Genomic DNA, 18,988 nt, shown 5'->3' with positions numbered 1-18,988 from the left:
CCTTTCGGTATTACCTCCTGGGGGTCTCCTTCGTTGTGGTCATGGATCATGCCCCCCTCAAGTGGCTGCAGACTATGAAAGACACTAATGCGAGGCTAATGAGGTGGTACCTCACCCTTCAACTGTTTGCATTTACCGTGTAACATAGTGCAGTTAAGGAGAATGCAAATGTAGATGGTCTCTCCCGGTTGCGGGAGGGGGACCATACCAGCCCAAGACAGTAAGGGCTGGACTTGAGGGTGGGGTGTAGCAAGGTGGCATGTTCTCCCACCCTGACAGATGGGGAGAGACCCATGACCACCCCCTGGTGGGTAGAGTTGGGACACCTGTGGCCACCACACTGCTTCCAGCAGGGCGGGACAGGAACTGGAACTATAAGGACAGGCCCTCTAGCTCAGTTGGAGGAGAGCTAACGGAAGAGCAGGACGTCTCTTCCCCACTGCTGGAGTTTGGAGCTGACGGAGACTGCCACAGCGCCAGAGACCTAGAAAGACCATTGCAACTGCCAAGCACTGGGGACCTGAGGAGCTGCCACTTGCCATCTGCGAGATGAACCCCAGTGAAATGAACGATGACCCTGGAACCCAGGTACCCCCTGACTGGGAGTGTAGGAAGAAGCCCAGGGAAGCCGAATAGGGTTCAGCTTTGTTACTGTCTACATGTTGTGGCCAGAATTCCCCACTGACCCAGTGGCGGACAGCTCCGCCACTGTTAGATCCCTGTGCTGGGACACAGTAGAGTGGGCGGGCATGCGTCCCCCTGCCCCGGTCACCCCACCCCTAGGGTTGGCCGCCTCCGCATCTTTAGGCCAGGAGGCCTGCATTCGTCTGGCGCCCGCCTGAGCTAGGATTCCAGACGGGTTTGGCTGTTGCTCCCACCAGAGAGCTGATTTCCCCTGAACTGCTGTGTTGCTCAGCTTGGCTACAGGCCAGAGCCATTAACCGCTTACTAATTTCCCCCTGAACTGAGTTGCTCCCGGAGGGATTGTAGCCCACCCTGATGGACGGGGAGAGACCCGCAACCACCTTACAAGTGGCTTGTGCTTTGTAAATATCTAGGCCTGGTCTGCACAAATAAGTTGCAGTTTGCTGACTGGCTAACAGTGATTTCAGAAGAGGAAGAGGCTGCATGGATTCCAGCAGAAGATTCCTACAAGCAGATGGAGGGAAGATGTTTTTGACTCAGCAGATTGTATACATTTGGTGATCTAAGGGCTTGTCTGCACTTACATTTTATAGGGCTCTAACTTGCAGGCTCAGAGGTGTGAAAGATCACCCCCCTGAGCACTGTAAAGCGCCAGTGTGGACAGGCTCAGAGTGCTGGGAGCCGCACTCCCAGTGGTCTGAGCTATTCCCCTCGTGGAGGTGGATTACCAGGAGCGCTGGGAGAGCTCTCTCCCAGTGCTTGCCTGGGACCACTCTCACACATCAAAGCACTACTGTGGGAGTGCTTGAACTCTGCAGTGTAGACTTAGCCTAAGGCTCAGGTGAACTCAACCTAAGTTTTGGGAACTCTGAGTTTCTCCTCACTGTGTTTCTGTGAGCACTGGCCTGTTTCGATTTAATTTGTTTTCTTTATTTATGTTTATGTATAACTGTGAAGATAATGTATGTGGATTATCAAATAGCCAAGTTATGTTATAAAAACTAAGTTATTATTTGTTTTATTATTTATGTTTCTTTATCATAAAGATTTTATAAAGGGGGTACTTAAATTCATTCCTTTTGGGATATTTGGGGATTTCAAGGTGGGGAAGTTAACCCAGTGCAATCCTTGCTGAAAATCCTTAAAGACTTAATTCTGGGTCTCAAGCTGCTTTTCTATGAGAGTTGGGATTTTTTTAAGGCACTGGAGAAGGGCAATGAAGTGAACTGTAGCCCACCCAAAGCCCAGCGCCATACACACACGCCTTCTCATTCAACACATGCTCAGATCAACATAAACTCCACAAAGCAATTGCAGCACAGATTCCCCAGCACAAACCCCAGACAAAAAACAAAACCACCTCTCACACAGCAACACAACCAGCATGCAAAATAACCCCAAACACACAGCCCCTCCCTCACCATAGCGCACACCCCTCATTCATCATCTGCACCGATCAACACAAAACACCCAGCGTAACACAGGCTCATCGGGTTATGGTTTCTTAGGGTACGTCTACACAGCCACTTTCAGCGCTGAAATGTTTGTCGCTCAGGGGTGTGAAAAAATATCCCCCTGAGCGATAAAAGCTTCAGTGCTGCAAAGTGGCAGTATAGACAGCGCTCGATCGCTGGGAGAGCTATCCCCCTCACGGTGGTGGGGGTTTTTATACCACCGGGAGAGCTCTTTCCCAGTGATAGATCCCAACTACACAGCCCACATTAAAGCACTGCCATGGACTGTGTAGACAGAGCCTTAGAACGGCTGGCTGGGAAGTGGGGCAGCCAAGTGGTTTAAATAAATCAGTTTAGTTAAACTCCTGCAAGTTTGCATGTAAACAAATTCCAAGGTAACCTGCCCAGGGGGACCCTCCCCCTCGCTCTGGGATCCAGAATCCATTCTCTTTCCTCCTTTGGTTTTTACTGTGATTAATCCAGACCTGAGGGAGGGTGGATTGGTGGCAAGGAGGGAGTCCCTAATGCACTGTGCTCTGGCATTGTCGCTTCACTGTTCGTGCTCTGCAAAATGTTATTAAAATAAATCAGTAGTTCCCTATAGAAGGAAGAGGGAACCTGGCTCTACAGAGGGGAGCTGTCACAAGCTCTTAAACAAGAGCAAATCAGCAGCAGGTAAACTGGGCTCCATGGGAGGATCCGAGGGAAGCAGAGAAAATTAATGTGAAAGCTGTCTCCTCAGCAGGGGTGGGTGGATGAGGAAGTATTTTAAACACATGGGGTCCAGGCCAGAGAGATTTATTCAGCTGTTACTTAGTGACCTCACTGTGAGCTTTGCCTAAGTAAGGACTGAGGAATAACTGAGATGGGATGTCAGGATTTAGATTCACTCACAGAATCTCATTTGGGCCAATCTCTCATCTTCTGTGATATTTACTAGAATGTGTGAAATCAGGTTTCCCCCAGATGTAATCTCCTGGCTCCCTGCTGCCAACTCCAAGCACTTCTAACGCTTCCCAGTAGAGGGGAAAGGTCGTACTCCTTTTCTTTTTGCGAATACAGACTAATACGGCTGTTACTCTGAAACCTTTCATTCAGACAGCTGCACCGGCACAGGAGCCAGCAAACAGAGCTGTAAACAGGGGCGTTTCAGTGGGAGTTTGAAAGGGGAGTTCGTATTGTGGTACTTGTGTGGGGTTTGTTTTTGCTGTGAGTGGTGGTGTTTTGGGGTGGTTTGTGTTTCCCAGATTAACAGGATTTAGGTGGGAAGGCTATGACAGATACAGAGGCAGCAGAGGGAGTGACCCATGTAGTGGAAGACACAATGAAGATGACTGGATGTGGAAGCTGCGGTATGTATATGATCCTCGAGGGGCTACCTGGTAAGAGTTTTGTCTGCATCAAATGCCGTCTGATAGAGCTGATGGAGGAAAAGATCCGTGGATTGGAGATGCAGGTGGAAAGTCTGGTTGAGTTTAGAAGGGGGTTCGAGTGGATTATGGAGCAAAGACATGAGGCAGCTGAAGGGAAAAGCTCAGACTTGCAGATAGAAGCAGGACTGAAGAATTCTGAGGGGAGACTGTTGGGTGAGGAAAAGTGGACAGTGGAAGCATGTGACTAAGAGAACCAGGCAGAGGAACAGACGGGCTAGTGAAGGAGAAAAAGAGCTCAAGAATAGGTTTGCAGAGTTGGAAAATGAAGAAGGGGCTCAGCAGGTGATTACTGAGGGTGGCAGGGCGAGGAAGAAGAGAAGAGCAACTAGTCCTATAGGAAAAGGGGAAGAGTCAATGGAAGCTACACTAAATATGAGTCCCAGGAGGATACAGGATGGGTTGAAGAGCATTACAAGAGAGAATAGGAATAGAAAGAACTTGCAGCCAGAGGGAACAGGGGATAGACTGGAGAATAGCATGGTCACCAGGAAAAGGCAGGTCTACATGATCGGGGACTCTTTACTGAGAAGAATAGACAGGCCTGTAACCAGAGCTGATCCAGAAAATAGAAGGGTGTGCTGTCTTCCAGGTGCTAAGATACGGGATGTAGACCTGAGGTTGAAAAGGATCCTCAAGGGAGCAGGAAAGAATCCCCTAATTATCCTTCATGTGGGAACAAATGATACGGCTAGATTCTCGCTGGAACATATCAAGGGAGACTATGCTAGGCTGGGGAAGACGCTTAAGGAAATCGAGGCTCAGGTGATCTTTAGTGGGGTTCTGCCTGTTCCTAGAGAAGGGCAACAAAGGTGTGACAAGATTATGACTATCAACAGATGGCTCAGGCAGTGGTGCTATAAGGAGGGCTTTGGGATGTATGGCCACTGGGGGGCATTCATGGACAGAGGACAGTTCTCTCAGGATGGACTTCATCTGAGTAGGGAAGGAAATAGACTTCTAGGTTTTAGTACCGTTATACAAGGCACTGGTGAGACCTCACCTGGAATACTGTGTGCAGTTCTGGTCGCCCATGTTTAAGAAGGATTAATTCAAACTGGAACAGGTACAGAGAAGGGTTACTAGGATGACCTGAGGAGTGGAAAACCTGTCTTATGAAAGGAGACTCAAGGAGCTTGGCTTGTTCAGCCTAACCAAAAGAAGGTTGAGAGAGATATGATTACTTTCTATAAATATATCAGAGGGATAAATACTGGAGAGGGAGAGGAATTATTTAAGCTCAGCACCAGTGTGGACACAAGAACAAATGGATATAAACTGGTCATCGGGAAGTTTAGACTTGAAATTAGACGAAGATTTCTAACCATCAGAGGAGTAAAGTTTTGGAATAGCCTTCCAAGGGAAGCAGTGGGGGCAAAAGATCTATCTGGCTTTAAGATTAAACTTGATAAATTTATGGAGGAGATGGTATGATGGGATAATATGATTTTGGCAATTAATTGATCTTTAAATATTTACGGTAAATAGGCCCAATGGCCTGTGATGGGATGTTAGATGGGGTAGGATCTGAGTTGCTACAGAGAATTCTTTCCTGGGTATCTGGCTGGTGAATCTTGCCCATATGCTCAGAGTTCAGCTGATCGCCATATTTGGGGTCGGGAAGGAATTTTCCTCCAGGGCAGGTTGGAAGAGGCCCTGGAGGTTTTTCGCCTTCCTCTGTAGCATGGGGCACGGGTCACTTGCTGGAGGATTCTCTGCACCTTGAAGTCTTTAAACCACGATTTGAGGACTTCAATAGCTCAGACATAGGTGAGAGGTTTATCGCAGGAGTGGGTGGGTGAGATTCTGTGGCCTGCATTGTGCAGGAGGTCAGACTAGATGATCATAATGGTCCCTTCTGACCTTAATATCTATGAATCTATTTCTCAAGCTAGGTGGATGGGTGTAACAGAAAGCAGGGAGGCTGCAGGGACCCTGCTCATAGGTGCTGGAACTAAGGGTGCTGGAGGTGCTGCTACACCCCATGGCTTGTGGCTTCCATTATTTCCAGGGTTTACAGTTTGGTTCAGTGGCTCTCAGTACCCCCACTATACAAATTGTTCCAGTACCTCTGACCCTGCTGGGAGCTATTCTCTCTCTGGCTCCTTCCGTACCAGCTGTCGGTGTGGGAATGAGTATCTCCGACGTGGGTCCCTGTGCCTCGATTCTCAGCACCTCTGCTCCATAGTCCTTCCCGTAGGAGCTGATCTGCAGGTCAGTGGGGGCGCTGGCATCTGCTTTCTCTCGTCTGCTCTGGTCGGTGGGCTTGTAATATCCCGCCTGCCGCTGGATTCCACTCCATTTGCCCTTGACGCTCTGCAGCTCCGCCTTTTCCAGCTCTTTCAGGGCTTTCCTCGCCATGCTACCACCTCAGACAAAGGCACATCAAACTGCCAAGAAGAGCAGAGACAGAGTCAGAAAACTGCTGCTGCACATAGGACAGGGAGCAGGAAGCACTTGCTCGTCAGAGAAGCAAGAAGGGCTTGAGAATTCAGCTTCCGTGCACAGTAACAGTACACTCCCTTCACCCTGCCCTATCCTGCCTCCTGCACTTCCTGGTTATTGCTCCATGTGGCCCGAGAATGTGTTTGCGAACTCTGTGTTTAATGTCGGGATCTGAGTCATTATTCCCATTAATCTGAGACACCCAAATATTAAAATCCATGGGCCTGTTTAACATGGCATCTTCTCGAATGGCACTTGGTAAGGTAGGAGATTCACAAAGGCATTTAAGTGCCTAGTTCCTACTGATTTCAATGAGAGTTAGGTGCCTAAATACCTTTGAGAATCTGGGCCCTAGACTGTATATTAAGGAAGGCCTTAAGTGCTGGAGAAGGTTTCCGTGGGCCCCTATATGCTGCCACCAGTGTATAGGGTGACCAGATAGAAGGTGTGAAAAATTGGGACACCTGATTTTTGGGGCAAGGGGCGAGGGGGGGGGGAATAGTTGAGTGCATAAGACAAAGCCCCTAATATCAGGGTGGTCCTGTTAATATCAGGACATCTGGTCACCCTACGAGTGTCTGGGGACCATAAACCCCTTAGCTGGCCAGGGGAGAATATAGTAAATTCATAAAAGCTGAGTAGGGGTCATACTGGAATCAAGGCTGGGGAGGCCATAACTTAGAGCAGCTCCATGGACCTAAATTATGCCATAAGCTGTTTCAGCCCCTGGGCAGCCCAGAATTGGGAGGGTGCAAAATTTGTTTAAGCCGTCATTGCCCTATCACCCCAAGGACTGTGACTTCTGGGCTGTGCCCCTTTGTTGCCGGCACCCAGTGCCGAGAGGCTGAACAACAGCTTGAGTTGGTTCGTTACCCGGTGTGCTGCACCCAATAATCACAACGGGGTGGAGAAGCAGAAAAGTTTATTTGAAGCTTCAAAAAGGTACAGGGAGATTTGAATCTCAAATCCTGTACAACAGAGCAGGAAGTTACACAGGCTTTTATACATCCTTTTTCCCAGCATACTTATCCAATAGCAAGCTGCTCCAAGTATCCATATAGCCAGCCAATCCAGTTCCCAGCTAGTTCCCTGATTCTCTGTATCATTTGTTAAACTATACATAAAGCTGCTTTATTCAGCATTGTTCTTCCATATCTCCCCTGTTTGGCCTTGCTTAGTTTCAGGCAGTCTGACTCTGCAACATACTGTTGCAGATTCTCAGCATAACTGCTGTGTGTGCCTCCAGGCAGGGGGGCCAAGGACACTTGGGCCTAGCACGCAGAGCTGCTGCGAGTGCCTCCAGGCAGGAGGGGGGGCTTCATCGACACTCGTGGTCTTCCATCCCCTCGAGTTACCTAGTGGCCATGCCCCAGTGTTCCCAACAACTCCCCCCTTTGAGAACACTCAACAGCCTTGGCTCTGAGTTTTCTCACTTGGGCTTGCTACATTGGAGATGTTAACTTGACGGCAAGTTACATTTCCAAACCCCTTTTTTTGTGGTAAGATTATTTGTAAGTGTTTTCCTAAAAGGGGAGGAACCATTACACCCACATTGCTGGCCTCCCCTGTTGGTCTTTATCCAATACCCATCAGCCCACTGTGTAATAACACAGGAGCTCTTTCCCACAGGATGCCCATAGGGATCAGATTGGTTTTGGGTAAAACATAACACTCCCTCAGTGAGTACTGCAACTGAATACTCCTGGTCCTGATAGGTGGCTTGCTGTAAAGAGGTCTTGTTCCAGAACGGTGAGTCCGTTCTTTCCTGCTCTTTGGTGGTGGCTAATTCTGCTAGGGTCAAGGGCAGCATGTCAAGGGGCATTCCCGTTTTGGGGGATAGTGGAGTTGGAGCACATACCCAGCAATCAGTCTGGTTTGTTAAAGTAGCAACATGGTGCGCAAGCAAAACAAAGGAGTTATGCTCCCGATATGCACAATTTGGAAATACCAATACAAAGAATAACAATGTTATCCAATTAATTATCACCGGAGTCTTCCCAACCCAAGGTCTCCAGTACCTGGGTGGGCCCATTTTAGCATTAAGGTGCCCGCTATTTGTGTCTTTTAAACAGTAGTTTTAGCCCGAGATTGTCACTAGATGAGGAGTCAGCAGGTTGGACGGTCCACTGTTCTGCTGACGAGGGGGCAGGTACTGCCTTCAGACGAGAGTGATGGATCCAGTTCTTGTGTCCCTCGATCTTTGCCGCTGTATGGGAGATCAGCAGGACGGTATAGGGTTTTTTTCACTTTTTCTGGAGAGGCTCGTCTTTCCAGGTGCGAACAAGCACAGAGTCACCGGGCTGTAAGGAGTGAACGGGAGAGTCCAAGGGGAGAGGCTGGGAATCCTTGGTATACCTGTGAAGAGACAAGAGAACAGCAGACAGGGAACACATATACTGTGACAAAAAAACATTACCCAACTCCCATTCCCCTGACAGAACCGGGGTGCCATTCATGGGCCATGCCCTTCCAAACATAATTTCAAAGGGACTGAACCCTAATCTACCCTTTGGGAGAACGCGGATACGGAGTAGGACGAGGGGCAAAGCATCAGGCCATCACAGTGAGGCTTTTGGCACACTTTTGAGAGATGCCGTTTAAGGGTCTGATTGGTACGCTCCACTACACCACTGGCTTGCGGTCTCCAGGGCGTATGGAGTTTCCAGGGGACCTGTAAGGCATGTGAGATGCTTTGAATGATTTTTGACGTGAAGTGTGTCCCATTGTCAGATTCCATCCACAGGGGGAGTCCAAAGCGAGGAGTGATCTCCTTAACAAACTTGAGGGCCACTGTCCTGGCAGTGCAGTTACGGCATGGGAAGGCTTCTGGCCATCCGCTGAACTGATCCACTATAACAAGGAGATATTTGAACCCTTGGGTCCGGGGAAACTCAGTAAAGTCTATTTGCCACACTTGTCCGGGGCCCGGAGTGGGTTCTAGGGCAGCTGGTGGCACAGGATGTCCCGGTCGGGGGTTATTCTTTTGGCAGACTAAGCAGTCCGCTTGTACCTGGGCAGCCAGGGGTCGGAGTCCGGAAGTGATAAAGTATTTTTCCCATTAGCTGGATAAGTGTTTCCCTGCCAGCATGAGTGGTTTGATGTAGTTTCTGCAGCACTGGCCGGATTAGGCCCTTTGGTAAGAGGACCTTCCCTTCTGGGGAATGGAGCCATCCCTCCTTTTCCCGGAGACTGAGTTTGTCAGTTAGCTGTCTCTCCTCCCCAGAGTACTGAGGGGTTGGAAGCTCCCCTACTGATGGGATAAGGGCATGCATATGGGCGTTCTCAGCCTGAGGGGATGGCAGGGTGGCAGCATGCTTAGCCTCTCTATCTGCCCGGGCGTTACCTCTGGCCACATCTTGATCCTCCCTTTGATGGGCTTTACAGTGTACCACCGCCACTTCCGAGGGGAGTTGTACAGCTTCTAGGAGCCGGAGGATTTGGGGCCCGTACTTGACTGGGGAGCCTTGGGCTGTCAGCATTCCCCTTTGCTTCCATAGGCCAGCATGAGCATGCAGCACACCAGAAGCATACTTTGAATCAGTAAAAATGTTGACCCGCTTTCCTTTTGACAGTTCAAGTGCACGGGTCAGGGCTATTAGTTCGGCAAGCTGGGCAGAGGTCCCAGCAGGCAAACCTTCAGCTTCCACAGTGTCATGGAGGGTCACAACAGCATAACCCGCCCTCCTTTGCCCATCTATTACAGTACTGCTACCATCAGTGTACCACTCATAATCTGCATTTGGGAGAGGTACATCCTTTAAATCCGGACGGCTGGAGTACTGGACATCTATGATCTCTAAACAGTCATGTTTCTGTTCCTCTGTTTCTGGCAAGAAAGTGGCTGGGTTAAGGGAGGGGCAAGGCTGTAGGGTGACTTCTGAGTTCTCTAACAGCTTAGCCTGGTACCGAGCAATCCGAGCCTGGGTGAGCCAAAGCCCTCCCTTTGCATCCAATAAGGCTCGGACCATATGGGGAGTATAGATTTGCATAACCCCTCCCAATGTTAGCTTCTCGGCTTCCTCAAGCAATAGGACAGTAGCTGCGACCGCCCGTAAACATGCCGGCCAACCCTTTGCAACCTGATCCAATTGCTTAGAAAAATAAGCCACAGGACGCTTCCATGCTCCTAACAGCTGTGTAAGCACTCCTAGGGCCACCCCCCTTCGTTCATGTACATACAACTGAAACGGCTTAGAGAGATCTGGCAGGCCCAGAGCCGGGGCTTCCATCAATTTTCTTTTCAGAATTTTAAATGCCCTGTCAGCCTCTGGGGTCCAATAGAAGGGGTCATGATCTGCTCCTTTTACACAGTCGTACAGGGGTTTAGCCCACAGTCCAAACTCTGGGATCCATATCCTGCAAAAGCCTGCCATACCCAGAAATGCCCTGAGCCGCTTACGGTTACTTGGGGTAGGAACTTGACAGATAGCTTCCTTTCTTTCGCTTGAACGCTGACGCTCCCCTTGCCTTAGCTGTAACCTGATCCCTCTCCACCTCAGACAACAGGGTTCTCAGGAGGACGTTACAATCATCCCAGTCCGGCTTGTGACTACTGAGGCACCCCTCAAAGACTGATATAAACCTGCTTGGGTTGGTGGAAAACTCTCCTGCCTGTGCTTTGAAAGCAGCCAAATCCACAGGATTAAAGGGCACATGAGTATAAACCTGCATAGTTGTGGCAGGACGCCTGTCTGATCCAGACCGGGCGACTTTAGTTTTGGTGATTAAGGGGTATAGGCCAACCATTGGGGACTTACAAGGTGTGGGTGTAGGGGCCGAAGGGGACACCGGCTCTGCCATTACAGTGGGGGTGGGGGTCTGGGGACTAACATTAGCTGCTACCGAACCAGTTGGAGTCAGATTACAGCGCTGTAAAATATCTGGTCGAGTACATAAAGTCAGAAACAAATGCGCATACATATGTTCATTCCATTTCCTTGTTCTCTGACAGAACAGGAGTAACTGAAGGATCGTGTTGTAATTAATTGACCCTCCTGGTGGCCACCACTCCTGGTCCTCTAGTTGATATTGAGGCCAGTCAACTGTACAGAATCGTTTTAATTGGCTCTTAGTCATCGGATCCTCACCAAATACCTTCCAGTTTGCTAGAATGCACTCTAGGGGCGTACACCGTGCCCTAACCTCTGAGCTCTGTCCCTGTCCCATACCTACAGGGTAACTCTGGGCATCCCCAGGTTCCAACATAGCATATAATCCGGATTTTAAAAGGTTCCTACCTTATCCAAGGGACCGGTTCTTCACCGCCGTCCTGCAGCTGCTCCTCCCCCACGTCTAAGGGACCGGTTCTTCACCGCCGTCCACAACTGCTTCTCCACTATATGAGTGCGTTGCACCCTCTGGGGTCGATCAAATCGCGTCTCCTCCGAGGCCCCTGATGAACTCACCGGTGCGCGCTGGGCGTCGGTTCTCGCCGCAATCCTCGACCTCCAGGAGGGGTCCGGGCAAGGCTAAATTGCAGCCTCGTCGCCCACCCAGGGACGCCAAAAGCTGTTGCCGGCACCCAGTGCCGAGAGGCTGAACAACAGCTTGAGTTGGTTCGTTACCCGGTGTGCTGCACCCAATAATCACAACGGGGTGGAGAAGCAGAAAAGTTTATTTGAAGCTTCAAAAAGGTACAGGGAGATTTGAATCTCAAATCCTGTACAACAGAGCAGGAAGTTACACAGGCTTTTATACATCCTTTTTCCCAGCATACTTATCCAATAGCAAGCTGCTCCAAGTATCCATATAGCCAGCCAATCCAGTTCCCAGCTAGTTCCCTGATTCTCTGTATCATTTGTTAAACTATACATAAAGCTGCTTTATTCAGCATTGTTCTTCCATATCTCCCCTGTTTGGCCTTGCTTAGTTTCAGGCAGTCTGACTCTGCAACATACTGTTGCAGATTCTCAGCATAACTGCTGTGTGTGCCTCCAGGCGGGGGGGCCAAGGACACTTGGGCCTAGCACGCAGAGCTGCTGCGAGTGCCTCCAGGCAGGAGGGGGGGCTTCATCGACACTCGTGGTCTTCCATCCCCTCGAGTTACCTAGTGGCCATGCCCCAGTGTTCCCAACACCTTGGAAGGGCAAAATCTGACCCTTGGGATCTATGTCAGAGCACCCCATTGTGCAGCCAGTATGTTGAATAAGGCAGGGGTCAGTGGAAAAATCTGTACTGACTGGATTCTTTGTTTTTGTATTTAATGCACTAAAAAATCCCCTAAAACTGCCCTTTTCCTCCAGGAGCAAACATGGCAGAATTACTTCTTTTGTCAATCTGCTCTCTTCCCAATGTGTTGATTCCGATCAAGGCCACGTGTTCTCCTCAGCGAGCTCAGCCTAAATTCTCTAGCAAGGCACCATGGTTTCTGAGGCTGTCTGGTACAGGGGACTGGGGATTCTGCAGCAGCCTCAGGGGAATTTCAAAAATAGAGGTTTTTACTGTTAATAAATATGAAAACAACAGCACCCCTCAGGTTACATATTGTAATATTTAATTCAATCATATCCTGCTCCCACTGCCTCCAGTTTGGTATTGACACACACAGCAGCACTGCAAAAGTTGTCAGGAGGAAGCTGGAGGTTTTGGTAGATATTTTAGGGCATGTTGAGCTGCAAACAGGAATCTTTTTGCAGTGCACCTGCTTGAATCTGCACATTTATGAACTATATTGCATATTGGTGCTCTTTATGTTACCCATCTACAGACACAACACACACACACAGTCATACAGAAAAGCACTATGTTGCGTATCAGTTAAGCTAGCTGATGATGTATCAGGCCTAACACAAAACCTCCAAATCAAGGACATGAAAAGCCATGGCATCTAACAGACTCCTGTACCACGAGACACACTTCACCACCAACCCTGACACCATACAGCACAGACCACATTACATCCTTAACTCTGTTCCAACAGGGATTTCAACTTCCAATACCCCTGCCCATCTGTTGTTCACAGAGCTGGAATCCCTCCCTCACTCAGCTGTGGGGAAGGGGGCACTAGAAAAGCTGTTATCCCTATTATTCCCCAGTCATTCCAGCTCTGGGAATAGCCATACTGGGTCACACCAAAGGTCCATCTAGCCCAGTATCCCATCTTCCAACAGTGGCTAATATCAGACGCCCCAGAGGGAATGAACAGAACAGGTAATCATTAAGTGACCCATCCCCTGTCATCCATTCCCAGCTTCTGGCAAAAAGAGGTTAGGGACACAATCCCTGTCCATCCTGGCTAATAGCCATTGATGGACCTATCCTCCATGAATTTATCTAGTTCTTTTTTGAACCCTGTTATAGTCTTGGCTTTCACAAGGAGTTCCACAGGTTGACTGTGCGTTGTGTGGAAAAAATACTTCCTTTTTTTGTTTTAAACCTGCTGCCCAGTTCTTATGTTATGAGAAGGAGTAAATAACACTTCCTTATTTACTGTCTCCACAGCAGTCATGATTTTATAGACCTCTATCATATCCCCCCTTAGTCGTCTTTTTTCCAAGCTAAAAAGTCCCAGTCTTATTAATCTATCCTCATATGGCAGCCATTCCAGACCCCTAATAATTTTTGTTTCCCTTTTCTGAACCGTTTCCAATTCCAATACATTTTTTGAGATGGGGCGACCACATCTGCACGCAGTATTCAAGATACGGGCGTCCCATGGATTTATATAGAGGCAAGATGATATTTTCAGTCTTATTACCTATCCCTTGAGCATTCTGTGTGACTGGGACACAGGGTGGAAACGGGACTGATGTCACTTCCCCATTCTCCGCCCTCCCCCCATGGCTGCAATTTCCCCAAGGGAAGGAACTGGCCCTTTGGTGGCTGCTTGTTCCTCATTTCCCCCTTTGTCCCATCAGCCCAGAGCTTCTTAGCCTGCGGGGGGAGGAATAAACTGGCCATTTACCCCATAAGGGCCTAATCTATGCCGACTGCTTGATCTTCCCTTGCCCAGGTCAATAGGCCCTGGCCATATACACAGGGCAGCTCAGAGTGCCGGATAGTGACCTACACGGGGCTTTTAAATACAATGACAACTGTAGGGGCCTCAGTGCCGTCACACGCACTGCCCCGGCACACAGCGCCCCGTGTGTGTGATACATGCTGAGAAGAAGGGCTTGAGAGACCAGATACCCCCAAGGCCCCAGCATCCACCCAGGTCAGCTATGCAATGAGCACCTGGCTCCCCTACAGCCCCCACCAGGAAACGCCTGTTCCTCCCTGATGCTCTGCCTGTGAAAGCACAGGAAGTAAAGGGCTGTGGGGCCCTTCCCAATGCCAGCGCCTTCTCTGGATCTAGGGGGACCAGCACTGAGAAAGATGCCAAGATACCTGCCTCCATGTTTCAATATTTTGTGCCAGGCAGACACACCTCTCTAAGGGCTTATATATATATATATTTATGGGAAGTTATACCAGCATAAGGCAAGGTGTGAATTCACCCCCCTTTGGCAATACTTGTGTAACTCCCTATCTGGAAACTCTTTTCCCAGAATACAAGTGCCTTTTCCTAGTACCGCTTCTATCGATTTTTGTGCAAGCTGATTGTCTCTTCCTAGGTATCCATTAATTCCTCCCTCCCTCCCGCACTCATGCCCCGCCTGCATCTCACCTGGGAGCTCCATCTCGCCTACGGTCTCAGCCGGCTCCCTCTCGCCGGCTGCTCAGGGCTCCCCCCGCAGCTCGGCCTGAGGGGTGTGGGGCAGCAGCTCCCCTGGGGCAGGGACTCAGCAGGGGCTGAGGCTGCAGAGTAAACAGCCCCGTTATGAGAGTCCCCCCTCACACACCCGAGGCAGAGGGGCCCTGCTGGGCTGATGGGACAGGCTGCAGGGGGCAGTGGCAGCCCCCAGGGCCGGGGGCCTGGGAAAGGCTTGAGCTGGGCCCTGCTGGAGCCCCGCTGGAGCCCCAAGGAGCCCAGCCCGGCCAGGGAAAGGCCCCATCTCCATCTCAGGGGAGAGAGGAAAATGTCCAATCCCTGTGTCCATTCCCGCCCCCAGGGTTTGGGGCTGGGAATCCTCCCAGCAGCTGGGAAAGTCCCTGCTGGTTAGTGATGCCTCTTTGTGTCCCACAGCCCCACCTGGGGGGAGAGACACCCAGAACTGCCCCTCCCCCGCCAACCCCCTGAACTGTGACCCCCCCCAAATCTCCTCAGTGATCCTCAAACTCTGCCCCCTCCCATCTCCTGGCCTCTCCTGACTCCCCCACATGAGCCTTTCAAACACACTCTGCTCCCCTCCTGCCCCTCAATCCCCCCCCATTGCCCCCTCCAGCCCCTCACTCCCCTCTGGAATCTTGCCCCTCAGCCCCCCTGAACTGCCTCTAAATTGCCCCCAAACTGCCTCTCAGACCCCCCAAACTGCCCCCTCCAGCCCCTCACTCCCCTGGAGTCCTACCCCTCAGCCCCCCTGAACTGTCCCCCTGTGCCCCACAACCAAATAACCCACCCCACCAATCTTGTGCTTGAATCCCTCCACCGTCCCCATTGCCCTTCTCAGCTGACCCTCCTCCTGGACCCTTTTGAACTGCCACTCCCCTGGGGGTCCCACCCCCCCAAAAAATCCCTTCCTGGCTCCTCTCAACCCCCCACCCCGCCCAGCTCAGCTCCCCGGGGTGAGTCCGTTGTGTCAGTTTAACTGTCACCTCAGGGACATTCTGAGGTCCCTCGCCCCACGGGGTCACCTGGGCCCTCGTTAGCCTCAGAAGATGGGGGGGGGGCTTATTTGCATAACGGGAGGCTGGATTGTCCAATCAGGGGCTGGCCTGGGGGCTGTAAAATCATGACTGGTGTGGAAAAAGTGAAGAAGGAAGGTGTTAAACCTAAACCCCTCCTCCCTACACCATCGTCTCATCCTGGCATTGAGACCACGTGGCTCTGCCCGTCTAACCGGCCCTGCGCGTGGGACTGGGAGCATCTCCGAGAACGCTACCTTGGAGCTCCTGGACTTCAATCTCTTACCTAGTGTTAGGTCAAGGAATAAAATAGAGAAAGGCTGCAGGGAACCCCCCACTAAAATATAGGTCCACAGTCCTTTACTGCGAGCTCCAGTATCGATCACCTGGTTGGCAGCCAAGCTAGTCCTCCTGATGTAACCTCCCTTCCCCTCCCTCTGCTGGGATGAGGCAAGTGGAATCAGGTGTATAGAAACCAAAGAAATTGGGTTTATTTGGGGGAAACTGAGGTACCTAGATAGGAACGGGAAAAATGCATAAAACAATAACAGAAACTTATTCTCTCTATAGGTACAGTAACTCAGAACATCTGTGGCCTGAAGCCAAGACCCAAACTAGACCCCCATGGAGCACACAAGGTAAGTAAACATACAATGTCACCCTTCTGATGGCTGCTACTCTGAAACCCTTCTGATGGTCGCTCAGGACCTCGATCCTTTGGCTCGTACAGAGCCTCAGGAGAGGGACTCAGAGGAGATCCCTCGATGACTTGTCCTTCTCACTGGCTCCAGATGACAGGGCGGCAGGCTGACGAGAGGACAGCAGGGTGTTCCATAGAATCCCTGGGAAAATCCAGTGAAAACTGGAACTTGTTTACTACTTGGGCCACTACTGACCGTTGGAAAGGGCAGGAAAACACTCCAACTGCCCTCCTGATCACATGACCAAGTCCTCCATTTTAGATAACAAAATGGGTTCCATGCAAACATAATAAATCATAATACTAATAGCCTTACAAACATAGCTTTAGGAATTTGCCCCTAACACTAGCAGCCTAAATTTGGCCTCCAGAATTTCTCTCCTACCATTCCCTAAGCCACTGGAAGCTACATGTACCATGACCACCAGCTCTTCCCCAGCACTGCACAAAAGACTGTCTAGATGTCTTAAGAGAGCTGCAACCTTCACACCCACCGGTAATTCACCATGTAGTTGTCCCAATCATCACATACCCAGAAATCTATATTTCTAATGATCCAATCCCCCATTACTATTACCTGTCTCTTCCTCATAACTGGGATTCCCTCCCCTCTTAGTGCAAGAGGATACCCTGACATCATGTGAAGGAGGGTCTCAACTGTGGGATCATTTCCCTCTGCTCCAGTTTGATGTTCTCTTTCCCCAAGACTTTCATCCTCCTCAACAGCACAGAACTTGGGGGTGGGACCGTTGGGGGTGGGACCGTTCTATTGTGTCCCACAAAGTCTCATCTACGCACCTCTCTGTTGCCCTTAGCTCCTCCAATTCAGCCACTCTGGTCTCAAGAGCCTGAAGGCCATCAGCTCCCTGAACACACATGCCATCTGCCTACAAGGCATATGCTGCATTCAGTGCAATAAACTGCATAGCCCCCACTCCGCTGCTAGACTTCTGCCTGCATGCTTTTTACTCCTGCGGCTTTTTTTGCTTTTGTTTTGTGTGGGTTTTTGGGGGGTGGGAGAGTTTATTGGCCTAAGTTTAGAGAATGTTAATCAGATGCATTTGGTTCTCTAAACTCCCTTGCAAAGCTCTGTATTTGCTAGCTCCTCTGGTCGCTTAAGAGCTGGTTTCTTAAACCCCTGTTCTCCCTGAGTAGCCCTGCCCCCTGGTTAAGGGTTAATGGGTGCTTGTAATGGTCCTTTCCCTCTCAGGCTCAGAGGGAGGCCTTGCTGTCTCTTCACAGCTGATTGCAATCATCGGAAAGAACAGCAAGCAGTCATTGGTCCAGACAGCCTGGCTTGGGCAAACAGCAATCAACAGTCTGGACTCTGACCCTCTGGGTGGGGCAAAGCAATAAGCAGGCTTTAGCCCAGAGGTCTCAAACATGCGGCCTGCGGGGTTATTTTCTGTGGCCCGTCAGCTCCCCGTGCCCCACCCCCCCCCAGCATTTACCTAGAGCGGCTCCGTCCCAGCATGCACCAGGGGCAGGGCAGGCTCCCTGCCTGCCTGCCCTGCCCCCGCGCCGCTCTGGGAAGGGGGACCTGGGGGAGGAGGGGCAAAGGGGTCTGTGTGTTGCCCTGGCCGTGCCTTCCCAGGAGGTGGTTGGTAATGCAAACAATAAATAATCCTTCTAGTAGTGGAGGAGGAGGAAGTGATGGAGGACGAACATTTCAATATATTCACATAGATGGGGGCTGGCTGGAGAATCTTTGCGGGACCCAAACATCCCCTATTAGCTCTGACTAACATGCCTTACCCCCTTACCCAGTCCTGCTTGCTCAGGAGGGGTCCTTCCTCATATGGTCTCTGTTTTCCCTGTGGGAACTACCATGTCTGAATACACATGCAGAAGCTCCTTGGCCGGCCACAGAAACCCACACCAAGGATGTCTAGGAGGAGCTGGAGCTCAGCCTGACGGAGAAAAACGATGGGAAGCTGATCTGGGAGGTTGTCATCAGACCAGGTAAAGGTTTCTGTGCCACTGAGGTGAAAATGACCAACGAAACCTTGCAAAAGGGTGGTGCTGGTATCCTGCATGGCTGATCCAGATGGCACTCGATCCGTGGGGAGGCTGCGTCCCTTTGGGATTTGTCACGATGACGATGATGATGTCAGAGCAGACTCAGCCTGGCGAAGGGAGATGTTTGTGCAGGCAGCCCCGAGCCAGCACCTGTCATGAGGCAGGAACCATGTGAGGGGTCTGGCAATTAGGTGGGAGAGGAGAGGAGCAGAGGAGCAAGATTGGAAATATCCTCTAAGAGCATGGAACTCAAGATTATTGCCATAAAGCTGTGGCCAACCACAACATCCCTGCTAGCCTTCTGCTTGAAACTGCACAATGCCCACAGGGATAGAGCTCACATCCTCCTGCTACCAAAACCCAGGCCCTGAACCCCCGGAGTAAAGCCCCCCCCCCCAACTAGCTGTAAAGTGTACAGAGTCTATGATACACATTTGAGCAGCTCTGATTCCTACCAGCAGAGGGCAGGAGAGCACAGACACACATTACCCAGTGTGTTATGAATAGGCTTGGCAGAATCCAGTTTTTATTTCTTTTATCATTTCAACAGATATCGGTTTTCTTTTAAACTTTTTTAGGTTTTTACTGACTTAAATTTTCATAGAATCATAGAATATCAGGGTTGGAAG

General features: G+C 50.4%; 2 protein-coding genes across 4 annotated transcripts in view; one reads left to right on the top strand and one right to left on the bottom strand.

The window, feature by feature from the left end:
• The window catches only part of LOC125638258 (uncharacterized), a 69,993-nt gene extending 57,923 nt beyond the window's left edge, over nucleotides 1-12,070 (bottom strand). For 2 of the 3 annotated variants that reach the window (XR_012668795.1, XM_075129184.1), the window contains exons 1-2: nucleotides 7,993-11,205; nucleotides 5,599-5,919 (exon numbers count right to left, since the gene is read on the bottom strand). Coding sequence is in view for 2 of the 3 variants with exons in the window: in XM_075129184.1 (XP_074985285.1) it covers nucleotides 5,599-5,890 (292 nt within the window). In the remaining variant the exon portion in view is untranslated. The other variant, XM_075129183.1, reaches the window with a different exon arrangement.
• LOC125638267 (uncharacterized) overlaps nucleotides 1-18,988 on the top strand; it is a 185,106-nt gene that overhangs the window by 105,362 nt on the left and 60,756 nt on the right. The window lies entirely within an intron of this gene.

This window comes from Caretta caretta, chromosome 6 (genome assembly GCF_965140235.1).
Source record: "Caretta caretta isolate rCarCar2 chromosome 6, rCarCar1.hap1, whole genome shotgun sequence".
Taxonomy (NCBI): domain Eukaryota; kingdom Metazoa; phylum Chordata; order Testudines; family Cheloniidae; genus Caretta; species Caretta caretta.
Note: the sequence above shows the minus strand (reverse complement) of the source record. Positions and strands in the feature narration are given on the sequence as shown.